Consider the following 16,432-nt stretch of genomic DNA (forward strand, 5'->3'; position numbering starts at 1 on the left):
ATTAATGGAAGAAGCTTATTGAGTTACTGAAACAGTTTTGGCCATTTGAATGGTCTTTGCCACTAATCCAAGCTCAATTTATTTTAAGACTCCAAGCCTTTGGCCTGCTAAAAAATTGATAAATTCCTCCTTTTGCATGCAACAGTTCTGTCCATTCACCTGAGGAGGAACCGGCTGGACAGCGTGCTGAAGCAAAACCTGCCAAGAGGCTTGACCCAGGCTCTGAGGAAAGCACTTAATGACAGTGTTGTTCATGCACAGGTCAGTCTCAGCAATGCGGGGCTCTATATTTCTGTGCTTCAGTGAGGTGGCACTGGTTCCCACATTCACCACACAGAGCTGAGAACATGGTCCTGACCTTGGGACACACTTCACACTCTAAGGCCATTTGCCGTGAATGCAGCACTTGGGTTTTAAGTGGATCTCTGTGAAGAGTGGGGAGGTGTGGAGCATTGCAGCAGCAAATCTTATGTGACAGTGGCAGCACATATCCAGTTAAGCGCCCGGGGCTGTGAAATATCAGAATTCCACCTGCTCCAAGTGTATCCATACCCACTAACCCCCTTGCTCCATAGCAAGACCTGAGCAGACAGATACTGGAACACTTTCCCTCATCAATTGGACTGTCCCATTTACACTGGAAAACATATTTTCAAAATAAGAACATGAGTATTGTTAAAATAGTGAAATAATGGACTTTCCCAAAAATAGTTCTATAATTGTTCCAGAAGGGACTATCAAAAATAAAATGTGAAATCTGGAGATTAAATGAAAATAAGGAAATTCTACAATAAATGGTTTGGTAGATAAATATTTGATTGATGTTTGACAGGGTTTTTTTTGTTACTTGTAGCTTAGGTAAGCTGTGGTTTTGTGTTCACTGGTTTGTATTGGTGCCTAAGACTTTTGCACTGTACTGTATGTCTGAAATATTTAAAATTGGGCAAGTGAACAATGAAATGAACAGTAGCCATTTTCTTCGTTGGAAGATTTGATTGTATGACTGAAACAATGCGTGTCAAAGAACCTACACTTCAGCAAGTATACACAAGGGTGAGGGTGGACTTTTTTTCCTCGCTTTTTGTGACTCGTTGTAATAAAGAGTGCATCACAGAGATAGCAAGTGGAAGATTTAGAAAGTTTGGACCCCAGCAATTCCACCCCTGGGATTAATTGTGAAACTTGGAAACATCCATGGATTGATATAAATGACCCTGGGCCTGGCCTACTAGTCCAAAGGTTACAAGATTCATTTAAAAAGTGCAGCCGCCTGAATGTTCAGAGTGTCACCTTTCACTTCTCACCCCCGCACCTACCAAATCTGTCATTCTCTGCAGTGGCTTATCTTTATCTTCATCTGTATCTTCTTCAGATCTTAATGCCTCGACAAAATATTAGTATGCATCAGTGCTTAGTACTTGGTTTTATGGCTGTAATTGCAAGAGTGAGGAGTCAGCGAGATAAAATCAAAGGGAACTGAAACTGTGGCCTGGAATGAACCCATTGTTGAATGAGGACTGAAATGGCTGGAATTCTTCAACTGATTTCTGTCACAATTTTTTATAATTGCACCTAGGAGCTTAGGTAGTGAAGCCGCTCTCAACAGCCGAACGAAACCCAACCTTTCAATAATGCCTTCTCACAGGTAAAGGACAAGAACCGACCCCCTGCCCCCCGACACAGTAGATACAGTCACAGAGACCAGTTCACATCTCACACAACAAGGGCCGATTGTGAGGGAAAATCCTGCCCAATCATAACCCCCCATCCCATAAAGGAGCCACGGGATTGTTCGTCCACATCATCTTTCACTCACTCAGACTACAGGGCTGATATGTTTCCCACACACAGGAATTGTGCAGCACGCCCATCTAGGGGATGGCCCGGCATTGTGTTTCTTCTCATGGATGAAAGACACATGTCCATTTTTCCACTCTCATTCTTTCTTGTGTCATTCTCGCTCCATCTCTCCCTGCTCCCTGAGTCTGTTTTCCTTCCTGTCTGGAGAATAATGGCATAGATATATTGCTTTGTGGTGGTGTTGCTGTGATTGCAGGACTGATAGTGCTGTCCACTGGTCTGCTGGCATTATTTCTCCAAGCCAAGGAAATTCCAAGGCCCTGGTATCAAAATGATAGATGAAAAAAATTAATTAGTGAATAATACAGCCATTTATAATACTGTAATATTGTTTGTTATGCTGATTTGTTATCTGAACAATATTTCAAGCAAATACAAATCCTCCCACACTGCAGAACTTTTCATTTTCCTTTCACAGGTTGAGAGCCTCTCCACTGTCCCTAATGTCACCGTGGGCTACTATGTGACACGAGGGGACTTGGTCTACAGTGCTTCAGAGGTGGTCAAGGCACTGAATGCATATGGGATGGAGCGGCTGATTGGGGACGTCAGGCACTTTGTGCCCATGGTGCAGTCCATCCCTATTCCGGCCACTCCCTGGAGGCCCAGTCCAGCCATCTCAGTGATGCTCAAGACAGGTCAGACTCACCTGTGTCTGAGCTTTTGGTCATTAGGAAACTTGATGACTTACAATAGCAATATGTTTTGCGAATGTAATATGCATATTTATGCATTTGTGGACGCATGGTGGCATGGCGGTTGGCAACATGGTCTCACACCTGCATGGTTGTGAGTTTCAGCTAAAGGCATTTACACTGGTGAACTGTCCATAGGTGTGTGTTTTCCACACACCTTGCGGTAGGCAGGCACCCTGCCCTATGCCCAGTGTCTCAGGATGGGTTCCCCGAGTAGGACTAAATGGTAATGGGAAGTGAGTGAGAAAATTTGCCCAGTACATTACACCATCTGCTAGTTTTCTTTTCGATTTCTTTCTGATTTTCTCTCAACTTTCCTGCTCAACTGTTGAATTGATGAATCAAATTAAAATTGTTAACATCTTACTAGGCAGATATAACTGGAGTCAAGTTAGTAGTCATCATTTCTAATCTAATAATCACTTATGGATGAACTAAAAATATCATATGCATGAGAATTCATTCTTGCATGAGAATCTGAAGGCAATATGTGTGACAGTGGACAAGCATTACAACTGAGATCTGAATTGAAACCTTCTTGTCTCCATTGGCACCTTTAGTCCTGACTGGTACATTGTTCTAATAATCCATTTTAAAGGCACATGAATACAGTGACATCAGTTGTATTGCAGTCTCCTGACAGTTTAATGCATTGATTAATTCACAAGGCCCTTGCAAATGTAATGATGGTGAACCGCCAAATGTATTTGGGGGAAATGGGAACAATAGGAAATATATGATCGGAAAAAAGTGCTGTGAGAGTGTTTTACAGTTTAATTACACACTTGAAGGAAGAGAAGGTAGACAGGAAAAAAGGAAGCTAATGCCGGCCTTTGCAACCGCTGAGCTAATTTTGTGGCTGTTGCAACCCCCTCTCATTATCTATCACAGAGAACCATGACGTCCCTTTTTTGCTATCCCTGCTGCAGTCCTTAGGTTTGTGAACTCGGACGATGACCTGAGGTCCTGCAGATTTGCTCAGATGATGGAAGTGCGGCTGGAGAGGGCCTTTGTGGAGGCTGAGACCAAAGTGCTACACTCCAATAGTGGCCTTTCAGTACAGGTAACTCATCTAACTCACATGCAGCTGGAAAAAAGTGTCCTTATTTTTCTGTCAGGTATGCCTTTTTATATATAGTACTGATATTCTTCACATTACATTATAAAAGACATTTCAGGAGCATTTGTGCAGTTTAGCTCATTTCAGTCTGGTGATGTCACCAATTGTAGCATTAGCTAAAAAAGCAAAACGTCATCACATCACTTAAATTTACATTTACGGAATTTATCAGACTCCCCTTATCCAGAGTGACTTACAGTCAGTAGTTACAGTCCCCCTGGAGACACTAAGGGTTGTGACACAGCAGGTGCCCATGCACCTGAATAGGGAGTCCCATTCAGAGTGAGTGTTCAGTTGGGACAGGCAGGAACAGGGCCTGCTCGTCCCAACGGATACAGAAGAGGCTGAGCTGTGAGGGGTCCAGTGAATCCCTTACACTGTCAGCAGGGACGTGCTGTAGCAGGAGCTGCACATCACCACAAAGCACAGCCCTGCAGCTGGATAAGCGGTCATCAGAGGGTCTGGGACGGCCTCCTTGCATGGTGCAGGGAGAGGAGCTGGAAACACCAGTGGAGATGTGCAGTGGCAGGGGCTGCACGTCGCCAGAACGTGCCATGTGACTGTCACAGCATGTGCCCATGCACCTGATTAGGAAGTCCCGATCCATTGCGTCTGGCACCAATTGGGCTTCATGGATTGGGACTCCCATAAAGCCAGACTGCATTTGGCAGATAAGGGCTGCGACATTCCAGTGGACACTGTTCCTTACTTTATGTTTGTTTTCAGTTCCTGGCAATCGCCACACGCCTGTGGGTTCATTTTGTTTGTTCCCTTTGTTTTGGACCTCGTGCTGTTTTTACCTTTGTTATTAATAAATCTCAGTGGCACGATGTCCCGTCTCTGTGCTTCCTTCCCCCGTCAGCCCATGGTTGTGACAAGGGTTAAGTGTCTTGCTCAGGGACACAATGGTAGTAAGTGGGTTTGAACCGACTCATAGGTGAGTGTGTTACCCACTAGGCTACTACTATCCATCACACATAATCACTCTTCTCATTCCTCACACACTAAAAAGGAACATGTTATTAATTCATAAATTATATTTATACATTTAGGTTTAAACATAAAAGACTGAACAATTTCCGCTGCCCTAAAATGCTGAAACCACTGTAATTTCTCATGTGTCATGTGCAATATTGGTTGAACACTTCATCTAGCTGCTTGGATCTACCTGCTAATCAGCCTGGCTCCTTTAAGTGTGGTCATTGTGTTCTTCCATTTTTTAAGGGATATAGTATAACCTAGACAAATACATTCAGACTTCCAATGAAAAGAACAATTCATTTTACCATGTTATCTAGCTTTTATAGTGAAGAACTGTTAGGGGTCAGGGGTCCACTGTTCACGGGCTTCATGGGCTTTACATGTTTTAACCAGTATGTTTTAAAATATGCATAAGGCGTATAGAAAGTTTAATTCCTGTTTGAATCGTAATGACTTTTTGCTCGGCTTGACACTTTCATTACTGCAGGTTATAAGTGCATCCCAGTCAGCTGGATCTCCTGCCGTTTCCTTGATATATGTGGTGACGAATGGGACCTCCACACTCAACGGCACCGTTGCCAGCAACCTGCTTAGCCAGCTGACGGCTGAGTTAGTGGGCTACTTCCTGTTGTACCCACCACTCATCACCGCAGAGCGTAAGTGCATCGTCACACCAGTCAAAAACTGCAGGCTACTAACTGTCTCACAGCTTTAAAAGCAGTATCATTTTTAACAATTAATGACTGGAAAAAGGCCAGTGATTACTCATGATTGAGAGAATATTTACAAAAGTCTCCTGAGCAAGAAGTAATGATTTCTCTTAAATGATCCACCAGCTGGGACTCTGATTCCGTCTTTTGCGTCTGTGACTGTGGGGAGAAAATGTAATGTGACAGTGAAGCAGTGAGGCTGCATGTCTGTGAAAGTGGAGGAGCGTCTTGTCACTAAGAATTCTCTAACAAGGTGTCCAGACGGGGCAATGCTCTTAGACGTCTTGGATGCTTCACCTTATGTGACTCTGGAGTAACCTGTTTATTAGCTCCTGTGGTTGCCGTGTGAAGACTTCAAAAGCCTGTCGTCTCTTCGCTTGGATTCCTTTTATCTTGGATAAGAATGCGTTGACTGTGTTTTTAATGAATGTAGCTCTCAGCTCCGTTGATTTGTTATGAATGAATTGGACGTTGAATATATTCACCCTTGGGCTTTCAGAAGAATAATTTCAAGCTCTGTCTGGCCTGCATAAGCAAGCTTGTTATGACTGGATGTGTGCTAGGTAGGACACCTCAGGATTCAGGATGTTTTCTGGTCAGTTTTCTGTGTCTGCAGGAAGCAGGTAGTCTAGACCTGGGTGCCAGTTATGATTTGTTTTTTCTTTGCTGTCCCAAAATTTATATGGTGTCCAGGTAAGGTGAATAAATGGCTGTCTGGATGGAATACAACCTCCCATGTGCGACCTTGAGTGTAAGAGAGTGTGTGATTTTGCATTTATGTTTGAAGGTCGTCACTTGTTGGACTTTATTGCTTCTTGCTCATGTGACATAGGCATGACATGGATACCAACACACACAGCCTATGCTGGTCTTCCTCGGTGTGGTAGGAAATGGGATGTAGCTGAGCGTGTATTCTCATTTCATACACCACTGGTACAATATGGCCTGGAGATACGTGTCCAGTCGGCGCTGCTAATCAGAGTGGATATACGTAATTGGGCAATGACTTTCAATAAGAAAAGCTGCTTGATGCAGAAAATAATGGCCATATGTAACTCTTTGGTAAAGCTGCAGAAACCCAGACAGAGGATTAAAACAGAATCTGATTAATAGTTAATTAATAAATTTACTTGTTCACATTCCATGTCCCATTCTCCAACTGGCAACAATTTAATAGAAAAGGAAGAATATATAAAATGAATGGTATACTTTATTCTTATTAAATTATGAATCTGTTGGAAATGCATGTGTGTAAAGTTAGTATATTAATATAGTATATACATTATATGAAGAGTAGGTAGTTATTATAGTAGTTTGTACAGTTGGTAGTTAGTATGGTTAGTACATTAATAATATAGTTTGTTAGGGTAATAATAAATGCTGACTAATAAGGCATAACAGTTTGCTATGTATGTGTGTATAGAGTGTGGTCAAAATTGTTTTATTTCTCAAACAGCACTGGAGTACCATAACCTCAATACATCTGCTGCTACCAGGGACTTCTGGGTGATCACAGGTAACCTCAACATTATTCGGCTGGTCATGGGTGCTTATGCAGGTGTAATGTTCTTTTGTCGCTATTTTGAGTGCGGAGTCAGAACAGAGTGTTTAAAACCTCATCTTTTCCCTTTAGGCACCCAGATGCATTATTTAGAACTTTCTGACACTTGCTGATAAGTTCTTTCCCCCCCACCTCACTCAAATGTTCCTTGCAGTTTGATGTTCAACGAACAGCTCAGAAGAATACAGATGAGTCTGCTGGTATGCACAGGCGTGTCATGGTTATTGATTATTTTCTCCTCTGGTCCCTGGGATGGTAAATACACCTGGCCGAATGGGGGGAGATTAGGCCTCTGTAGTCATGGGGGCTTATCGGCACGATCATATTTCAGTACCCCTCTCCGTGCGTCTGGCAGGCAGAGCGCCGGTGAGGACCAAGGTCAGGCTCAGCCAAAGTGTGATGGAATGAACCGCCTCTCTAAAGTAACACACAAATAGCCCATCTCTGAGCTTTTATCACTTCTTCCCTCTGTCTGTCTCTCTCCCTCACTCTCTTTGGAACAGATAAATGTCCCAGAAGTGTAATGTCCTGTTTTTTTTTTTTTTTTTTTACTTTTTTCTATGAGTGGATTACTGTAGTTGGCCCACACAAAATCTGGACTATCTTTACCAGGATCAGGGAAAGACTCCTCTTTACACACACACACACACACACACACATATATATATATGTTTTCCCAAGATCCCCTCTGTTGAACTGGTGTAATCCATAGCAACTCTGCTTCCCAGTCTGTTGAACTTGGATGGCTGGTTGGGATGACTCACCAGCCACAAAGACCTGTCTGGAGCAGCAGTGTTGCAGTGAGCCAGGCCCCAGAGACACAGACAAAACCGCCAGGCTATGCAGAATGTCCACAGGACTTGTGACAATTTTTCACATTTATTCTATCAAATGCTTGAATGTATTTGTGAGTCTCATGAGTTCGGTTTATATTTTAAAATATTCTCAGATGTACCGACCCTCTGAAATTGTGTGTGTGTGCAAAAATTGTTATTTTGTAATCAGAAAACTGGAAGCTTTTCTTCGTATGTCACTTGTGTATACTTTTAACAGTCTGTGTTTGCCAGTTTTGTGTAAGATTTTTGTTGAGGATAGTCCATGTCACTCTGCAGTCATTCAGGATGTGGACAACATCTCTCTGGAAGGGCAGTACCAGAGCTTTGCCAGTCTGATGGAGCAGCGGCTGGCGGAGCTATTCGTGGTGGCGCATCAGCAGGGCAGCAGATTTAGGAGAGCCACAACTGTGGGGAGCTATACTGTGCAGGTACTGTGTGTAAAATTAAATTATCCAAATGTAATCTAATCTTATCCATGTTCTGATGTTGCGGCTAAATGCAAATGAAGAAAACTCTCTAATGGCAATGGATCTGCTGGAGTCAGTGCAATTACTAAAGGTGGCATCTGATTGGCCTGAGTAAATCACCTCTGCACCATTTCTATGCAAGATGACATGTCATAATATTTCATAAATAGCCACAGTATTGTTCTCCTCCATAGTCATTGCAGCCTTAATTATTCAATATTTATTTATATTTTATATTATGCTGCATAGTATGAAAGTTCCTTGTGTGTCTTCTTGAGGTTAGTATTTTTTTACATCTTGAGGTTAGTATTTTTGTACATTTTGTTATATAGGATGGTACTTTTTTTTTACATTTGATTTAGCTCCCTTTGATGGGCCCTATGAACTGAGCAGATTCATCTTAATCTTACTTTTGATGCCTTTTGTCTAATTTCCTTTTAACTGTTTCTGTGAATTCAGATGGTCAGCATCAAGCGAACAGTTGGCCCCAAGAACCCTGCTGAGATGACCTACTATGTACAGATGAATGGCATCCCCTTGCCTGGCACCTCAGCAGCCAAAGTACTGAACACAGTGGATTCTCAGACCATGGCACTCACACTGGGCTATTTCGTCCAGGTTCAGGCTGAACGTACGTCGCAACCTCTGCTCTTCTGTTAAAGCTAGCAGGCGTGCACATGCTGGGTTTAAGGCAGAGGCCTCTGTGTGTGGAGACTGTGAAGGATGGAATTTGTGAGAGGCTCTGTGAGGAGCCTGGGAGGCAGATGCTCTCCACCTCTCCGATGGGGAGCAGGAGAAGATCGGAGCATTGAACTGTGGTGGGCGCAAAGAAAAAACACACCTCCTTATATATCTGCAGTCTTAAGGCAGAAATATTATTGCTGTGAGCTACTCATGCGTATCCGTTACTTTGTTAACGTTTGAGCTGGTATACTTGTGTCCGTACCGTGCATCGAAATATGTAGTGTGTGTGTACCACCAGGGGTCACAGTCGAGGCCGCAATTCAAATGTTTGGTATTGAAACGTGGACATCTTGACTGGCAGATGTCCAGATCTCGCAACAATGCCCATATAAAATTACGCAGGTATTGCATCTTCATATACGTTCTGTTAATTTTTGAGTATGTGCACAAAAACCGATGCAAAGAACACAGGAAATGGATCGCGGCTGCACCTACGTACATATGTACGTAGTTAACAGCAAGTATTTTTTTTGCCTTTACACTTGCACAATATAATCCCATAGGTGTTCTCTGGGCACACAGGCACACACCTATACCAGACGTGATAATTTCACACATCAACACCCTTTTACTTTACTTTTACCACCTATTCATACTTGTAATGAGTCATGGACCATTAATAAAGACCAACATTTTTTTGGCTAATATGGTCTATTGTAATGTAAGAATCTGTCAGAGTGTCTTAAATCGAAGATGTTTAAATGCATCATTGTGATTAAGTAATAACTGTTGTTTTTATGTTTCCAATCATGTTTAAAACATTCTCATTTATATCAGATATTGGTTAATATATACCCTACTATTTTGTTGCAAAAAACTGTAGTTGGAAAAGAGTGAAACTGAACATCCTTATTAAGCACTTCCTTATGATGACAAGGTTTACTCTAGGTTAGGAGTAACACCTTTTGCTCTTATAACCATGTGATGGTTAGCAACGGTGTCCTGTTCTGAAAATTCTTTTTTAACCCTTCCAGCTGTGGTGAAAAACCCTCCAAACAACCTGTGGATCATAGCAGCTGTGCTGGCTCCCATCGGTGTGGTGACCACCATCATCATCATCATTACAGCAGTGCTCTGCCGCAAAAACAAGAGCGACTTCAAAACAGATAACATGGGAAACCTCAACCCTAGAGCCAAGGTACAGGCCCAGCCACTGCACTGCTAGATCCACTAGCACCTGCATGTTCACATCCTCCACACATTAACCCCAACCAAACCAAAACTCCCATCTGTTTGCCACTACCCTCCTCATAGTGAACTCCCACGGCATGGCTTGACCTCCCATGGCATCACCTCTGTTGTGTTTGAGCGTCATCTTTAGAAAGATCGGATTGTTGATTTTAAACAACATAACTCTAATCTCTAATGCTCTTTCTCTCATTTAGAGTGCTTATCGGAGAGATGCTGGTTATTATCATCAGGTAGCTATTGAATTGTTTCCATTTTCGTTCCAAAAAATTGTTCAGTCTTTTTTTCAATTGTGATGGATTAGATCATGCGTTCAAAAATGAGGATCAGGAAAGATAAAAAATGTAGTGCACATATCCAGTTTGCATTATAGAAATATAGAACATTATTACCCTAATAACATTATTACCCTATTAAATATTATATAAAAATGATAGGAGATGAACAGGTTTTATTAAATTTGCGTTACTACATTTGATCACGACTGTTGTTTTCTCACATTTCCTCAGATTCCTTCAGATTTCTAGGTCAAAGTTGTTTGTGGTATTTATTTAAACAAATGTATGTGCCTGTTGGGATTTAATGACATTGCTATTGCTACAACTGCAGCTTTTGCCTCATCGTGCGTGTGTTCTGAAATAGGGGCACTGTGTATGTCTCATGAACAAGGTCAGATACTCTCTGAAGATTTCACTAAAAGTAGGCTAGCGGGACTACCTATGTTAGAGTAGTAACAGTGTGTGGACGGTACAGATGCATTACGTGCCTATGCTCAGAGTCTATGCAGGATACTCACGCAATTGCGTCATTAAAACATTGCAAAAGCTACCTCAAAGTAATGATGCAATTGATTGCAGCCCCCCCCCCTTGTGACCCCAGAATGTCCCCAGCTCTCTGTGCCCTAGATTGTTTGGGGTCTATAATTCAGTTTGTGGTTTTTGGTTTCAAGTTAGTGCAAGAAGGTCAATGACTATTGAAATTATTGAGAAAATAAAAGGTAATGCAGGTTCTATTGGACAGAAAGCAAGATGCGCTGCATTAGCCACAAATGTCTGTGCACAATACAGTTTTAATAGATTTAACAGCATTTACAGCATTTTTACAGTTTTACCATCGTGAATTATGATTAGATATGTTGTTTTGTGCTTCAGAGAGGGAGACATTTGCTGTTAAAGCAGACGCGTTACTGGCCTTCTTTTATCTCCAAAACTCACTGTAGGCTCGTTTGTCCACCCACGACTTTCTCTTAAAGGGACTCTTCCCCCCGTAACTCTCTGTTCAGCTGTCAGCAACCGTATGATTTTACTGGATGGGAAACGGCTGTCTTTGTTTTTCAATGCACAGCCGAGACTCAGGGTGCAAGGGCGCCAGAGACTAATCTCTTAGCGAGTATTGTGTTCGCCTCTGTAGCAAGTTGTTTTAATTTTCAACGTTTTCTTTGAAGATGATGCAGGTTTATCATTGCAGGAAAAGCAGTGGCCACCTAGAGGCTCATTTACAATCTGTAATAAACACAAAGCTCAAGGTTAATGCAATGTTCGCTGAGACGGACTCAACCTCTGCCTGAATCTGTGGAGGACTCATTTCATTGTGCGCGTGTCTGTGCGCTTTTGTGTTCAAGAGAAGGCTGCATATTGATCCGCAATGTTTCTCTTCGACATTTTTAGGCTTCCCATGATTCTTATGATGGTATCTTTCTTCCTGTGAAGGTTAGGAACATTTCTTTTCTTTTGACCTAAAGAAAGTGACATTTTAATTGTTTGAACTAAATGGAGCAGCATCCATAAATGACTATCCCTGTAGAATCACTTGCGATCTGATTTGTGCACTTGAAAAAATAATGAATACATTACACTCTGTGTTTCTCTTTCTGTAGAGTTTGTTTATGCGAAAAAAACTTCCCTCCATTCCAAGGCTACAAAAACGTAGTACAATTTATTGAAATTAATTTAAACTCGTATTTGGGAGAATGTGTTTGTGCAAATGTGCTGCAAGTGTCTTTATGTTGTTTTTCTTCGTTATGTGACTCTAAAATAGGGCCAAAAAAGGGCCTTATATTATTTTATATTTGGTCCAATATGGTAATACATCGAGCCCAATGATTAATGTTTGGGTTATCAACTGTAGAAAAAAAAAAGTCAAATGACCTTGACTATTTTGTCTAATTTGGATACAGAATTGAGGCGAGAGTCAAATTCAAGCAGACAAGCTTCTCACCCACAATGCAGCTCACCTCTTGCCAAGAATGTCACATCACTTCATTCTGGAGTAGTCAGACCTTCTGATTATGTAAAAGAACAATCCTTTAAAAACAATGTTAATGGTTTGGAGGAAAAATCCAGCTGGAAATCTAGTTCGCAATAAATTGAAACCAATGGGGGGATTGTGCTAAATATTGTACTGCAGCCAGCCGGCAGCAGGGCAAGACCGGCCAGTGTGGTGAACTTGTTTTTTTACACTCACAGTGGTCTGGTTTCCAGGTTAAGAGACTTTATTAGTAACTGATTGGGAGGTTATCTGACACACTTGCACACACATCCTCTGTCCTTAAACTGGGTTTGAATTAAAAGCACATTGAAACTCGGCAGCCTTGTTGCCTTAGGGAACTCACGGAAGCACATCTATTTTATTTGTAATGGATTTTGCTTTGATGACTTGAAATCTTTCAGTTCTCATAATTTTGTCTTCATTCTCTCAGCCGGTGCAGGGGTTTGATTATGCAAAGCAGCACCTTGGACAGCAGGGTGGCGATGAAGAGTCCTTGCCTGTCACCCAGGAAACAATGGTCCTACCACTGCCCATTCGAGATGCTCCTCTGACCATAGAAAAGGTCAAGCACCAAGATGGCACCTCTTCCAAGAAGACCCTGTCTAGTGAAATTAGGAAGAGGTAGAACATTGTGAACAGACCTACCTTACAGGCATTTAATTTAATTTAACTTAAAAATGCGGTATTAGACAAAACCATCTGCCAGGGACATTGCTTATAATCGATTATTTTTTTAAGGGCCACGTGGTAGCATGGGGGCATGGGAATCACGGCATCACAACTGCTAGGCTGTGTGTTTGAGTCCAGGCTCTGACATTGTAAAAGAGGGCTTGTCTTATATTCAGGCAAATACAATACAGAATGAACAATTACAATATTATAAAGAACCCCACGCGCAATTAAATAATCAAATAATTTAGCTAAACTTTGCTAATTGCTTTATCTTTCTCGCAAATGAATTTGAAACAAAGGTATAAAGAACATGAACATTTATGAGTTTCTGCTGTAAATTACAAAAGATATAAACCTAGGACATTTTAGAGTTGCATGTTGATTATGACGATTACAGATGGTTCAGAACATTTTCTTGTACTAGGTTTTTAAGCTAGCAGTCAGCAACGTTAACTAAAAAATGTTTACATGGCTTAGAGGATGATAGATGATAGGTAGAACTTATTTATTAATGTGGTTACCTTTATGAACTTTCGACTTTGTCAGAAGTAGGGAGCATAATGATTTACATAGGTTAACCACCCACGGGTTGATGGGAGTCAGATGAAGTCACGACTTTCATTAAGCTGAAACCATTATCAGTCGAGTCCTGTAATTCTGATTAACTTAATGCAGAGCCTGACCTTGAACTTTCCCTCATCCCAAGCTCAGCTTTAAAACTCATCATACTTTGGACCCAACCGCTTCTTTTTTAAATGACCATGGTGACCTCAAACAAATGAGATCCGGGCTGCGAGGCAGGTTGTAATCACACATAAATATCCCACTGAATTCCCATAACTTTTTTTCAGCATCGTTAGTACCCACAGTTTTAAGAGATTCTGGGTAAAATTCATATTTGAGATCCCGGCTCTCTATACACTGTGTGTTTACGGCTTTGTGAGTCCATTGGTGTCAGAGCTGGATTGGATCTATGCTGTTGCAGTTTTCCAACTGCCACTGTACAGCATCTGACTGTCCAGGATGCCTCTCTCATTTCCCCTGATTAGCTGGGAATTCATTAGCGAGGTGGGAAGCTGCAGGGACAGGCGGGTTCAGATCGGCAGGCCTTCTTCTGTTTGTATGACGTCTGTGTCGTTTTTTAGGGAAATAATGTCCAAAAGAAGCTATGGATAGCAGTTAAAGCTAAATGGACCTGAAAATCCACTTCTGACAATGCAACAATAAAATCACTGAAATGATCACTTTCACTTCCCACCAGTCTGCTGTTTTATCTTCATTCTCATTGTCGTTGGTGTAATATTTTGATGGGTCTCAGAATAATGGGCCGAGAACACGATCTCAAATCCGTACTGTCCTGTCAGTGGACACTTTGTACAGGTCATGTCTGTCCTTGTTCATAGTTCAGTTAATTTACAACATTGTGAAAATTGTGTTAAATTTCTCATCATCTACCTGGTCTGCAGAAATAATAAGTATTGTGATTCGGCTGAAAGCGGCTGAAGGTCAGAAGGAGTAAAAGGATTTCAGCTCAAAGGAGCTTAGAGCCTTAATTGTCCTATTATTGGGTGCTGCATCAGCCACTGTTTCTAATTGAAAATGTATTCTATGTTGTTAAAGAACAGATTTTTTTTGCTTAGTGGTCCTCTAATATCTTAAATCTCTTTCCGAAATTAATTACAAAAAAAGAATTAGAGTCACTCTTAGCCAGTCCCACAATGAGATCTCCCCAGGACGCACTGTTTCGGTGTGTGTAGATTTAATTGATAATGAGGAGGAGAGAGGCAGGTTGAGTAGGAGAGAGACCTATAGATGTGAGGGGGCATTCAAGGATATGACTTTATCAACACCACTCACCAACCACAATGTTTATCACAAACAGGAAGTTTTTCCAGAAAAAAAGTCAAATTAACCCACTGGTTCTTCAGAGTTTTGCGTGTTGGAAGAAAAAAATACACATTTGTGCTCATTTTCACATCCAATCACTGAGCATTTTAAAAAAAATGAACATTTAACCCATCAACCTGAGTGAGCAGTGGGCAGCCATGACAGGCGCCCGGGGAGCAGTGTGTGGGGACGGTGCTTTTGCTCAGGGGCACCTCAGTGGCACCTTGGCAGATCGGGATTCGAACCGGCAACCTTCTGATTATGGGGCCGCTTCCTTAACTGCTAGGCTACCACTGCCCAAAGTATTTGAAGGCTTCAGTCAGGATTTGGAATTTGGCATGCTGGTTGGTTGGGCGAATAATTTAGGGGTGGGGTGGAAAATTCTCTGGGTTGACAAAGCATGTAGGTAACCTTTCCCCTTATGACGTCTGAGCTGATGCTTTCTGAACGGCAAAGCAGAATGGCCAAAGCACTCTGTACACCTATCACCATTTATAGGCATTGCAGGACCATAGTCAGGCTAATGTTTAATAATCTCATAAAGAGAAATTGTCATAATAAGGGAACTTTAAGGGGTGTGTACGTGTGATAAATGAGTGTGTTATGTATACATTAATTGCAGGTCAGTATAGGTGTTTGCTTAGGGAGATGGTGTAGGCTGAGCAAGTCTATGACATAACCATGGAAAGACTCACCGCTGCTGCTGTTGCTATGGTTACTCCTAGCAGGTTGCCGAGTGAGGACGGCTCCGTCATCAGCAACGAATCAGTGAAGCGCAGCTCTGGCAGGGCCTCGACTGTACAGAAAGTGGCAACGCAGCAGAAACTGTTGAAAGAGGAGACGCGCAAGAGGAGCGGTGAGGCGGCCTCCAGCCCGTCAACTTGCATCAGCACCTTCCTTCAATCACTCACTTCTTTCATCCTTGCTTATTCTTCTGCTCCCACTTCTGTACATTTTTCTCTGTTCTCTCCCTTATCTGTGTGCTGTCTTTGCACTGTGCAGCTCTGATGCCATCTCCTTTTTCTCTGACTTAATCTCTGCTTTAGTGTCACCCTGCACTCCCGCCAGTCCCCCCCAACCACCCCAAGAAGACAGCATGGATGAGGCTTTTAGGCCAATTTTATTGTGGGGGAGGGACTCCCACTCAGAAGAAGGGCGGAATGAGTCTGATGAATATATATGCAGCGGTGTCTGAGTCAACATTATAGAGGCTGTCAATCCAGCTGCAGTGTCCCTCAGGGTCTCACACAGAGACACACACACACACACACACACACACTCACACACACATAGTCATTATGGGAGTGCTCATATAATGAAGTTTTTTTACGTTTCTGTAAACAGAGACTGTGTTTACTATATTTGGACTTGGTTTGCTTCTCATCAGTCCCTCTGTTGATGTTGAAAGAGGGATGAACAGTGACAGCCTTCATTAGGAACAAA

The 16,432-nt window shown here is 42.1% G+C and overlaps 1 protein-coding gene across 6 annotated transcripts in view; it reads left to right on the forward strand.

The window, feature by feature from the left end:
- kiaa1549lb (KIAA1549-like b) overlaps positions 1-16,432 on the forward strand; it is a 49,620-nt gene that overhangs the window by 20,977 nt on the left and 12,211 nt on the right. For 4 of the 6 annotated variants that reach the window (XM_028956518.1, XM_028956519.1, XM_028956522.1 and 1 more), the window contains exons 4-15: positions 146-261; positions 2,279-2,498; positions 3,485-3,618; positions 5,144-5,312; positions 6,823-6,882; positions 8,040-8,191; positions 8,690-8,861; positions 9,949-10,112; positions 10,360-10,395; positions 11,830-11,871; positions 12,861-13,051; positions 15,715-15,845. In XM_028956518.1, the coding sequence (XP_028812351.1) occupies positions 146-261; positions 2,279-2,498; positions 3,485-3,618; positions 5,144-5,312; positions 6,823-6,882; positions 8,040-8,191; positions 8,690-8,861; positions 9,949-10,112; positions 10,360-10,395; positions 11,830-11,871; positions 12,861-13,051; positions 15,715-15,845 (1,587 nt within the window). The remainder of the gene's footprint in view (positions 1-145; positions 262-2,278; positions 2,499-3,484; positions 3,619-5,143; positions 5,313-6,822; positions 6,883-8,039; positions 8,192-8,689; positions 8,862-9,948; positions 10,113-10,359; positions 10,396-11,829; positions 11,872-12,860; positions 13,052-15,714; positions 15,846-16,432) is intronic. The other 2 variants (XM_028956520.1, XM_028956521.1) reach the window with 2 other exon arrangements.

Source organism: Denticeps clupeoides, chromosome 16 (genome assembly GCF_900700375.1).
Source record: "Denticeps clupeoides chromosome 16, fDenClu1.1, whole genome shotgun sequence".
In the NCBI taxonomy this organism is placed as follows: Eukaryota; Metazoa; Chordata; class Actinopteri; order Clupeiformes; family Denticipitidae; genus Denticeps; species Denticeps clupeoides.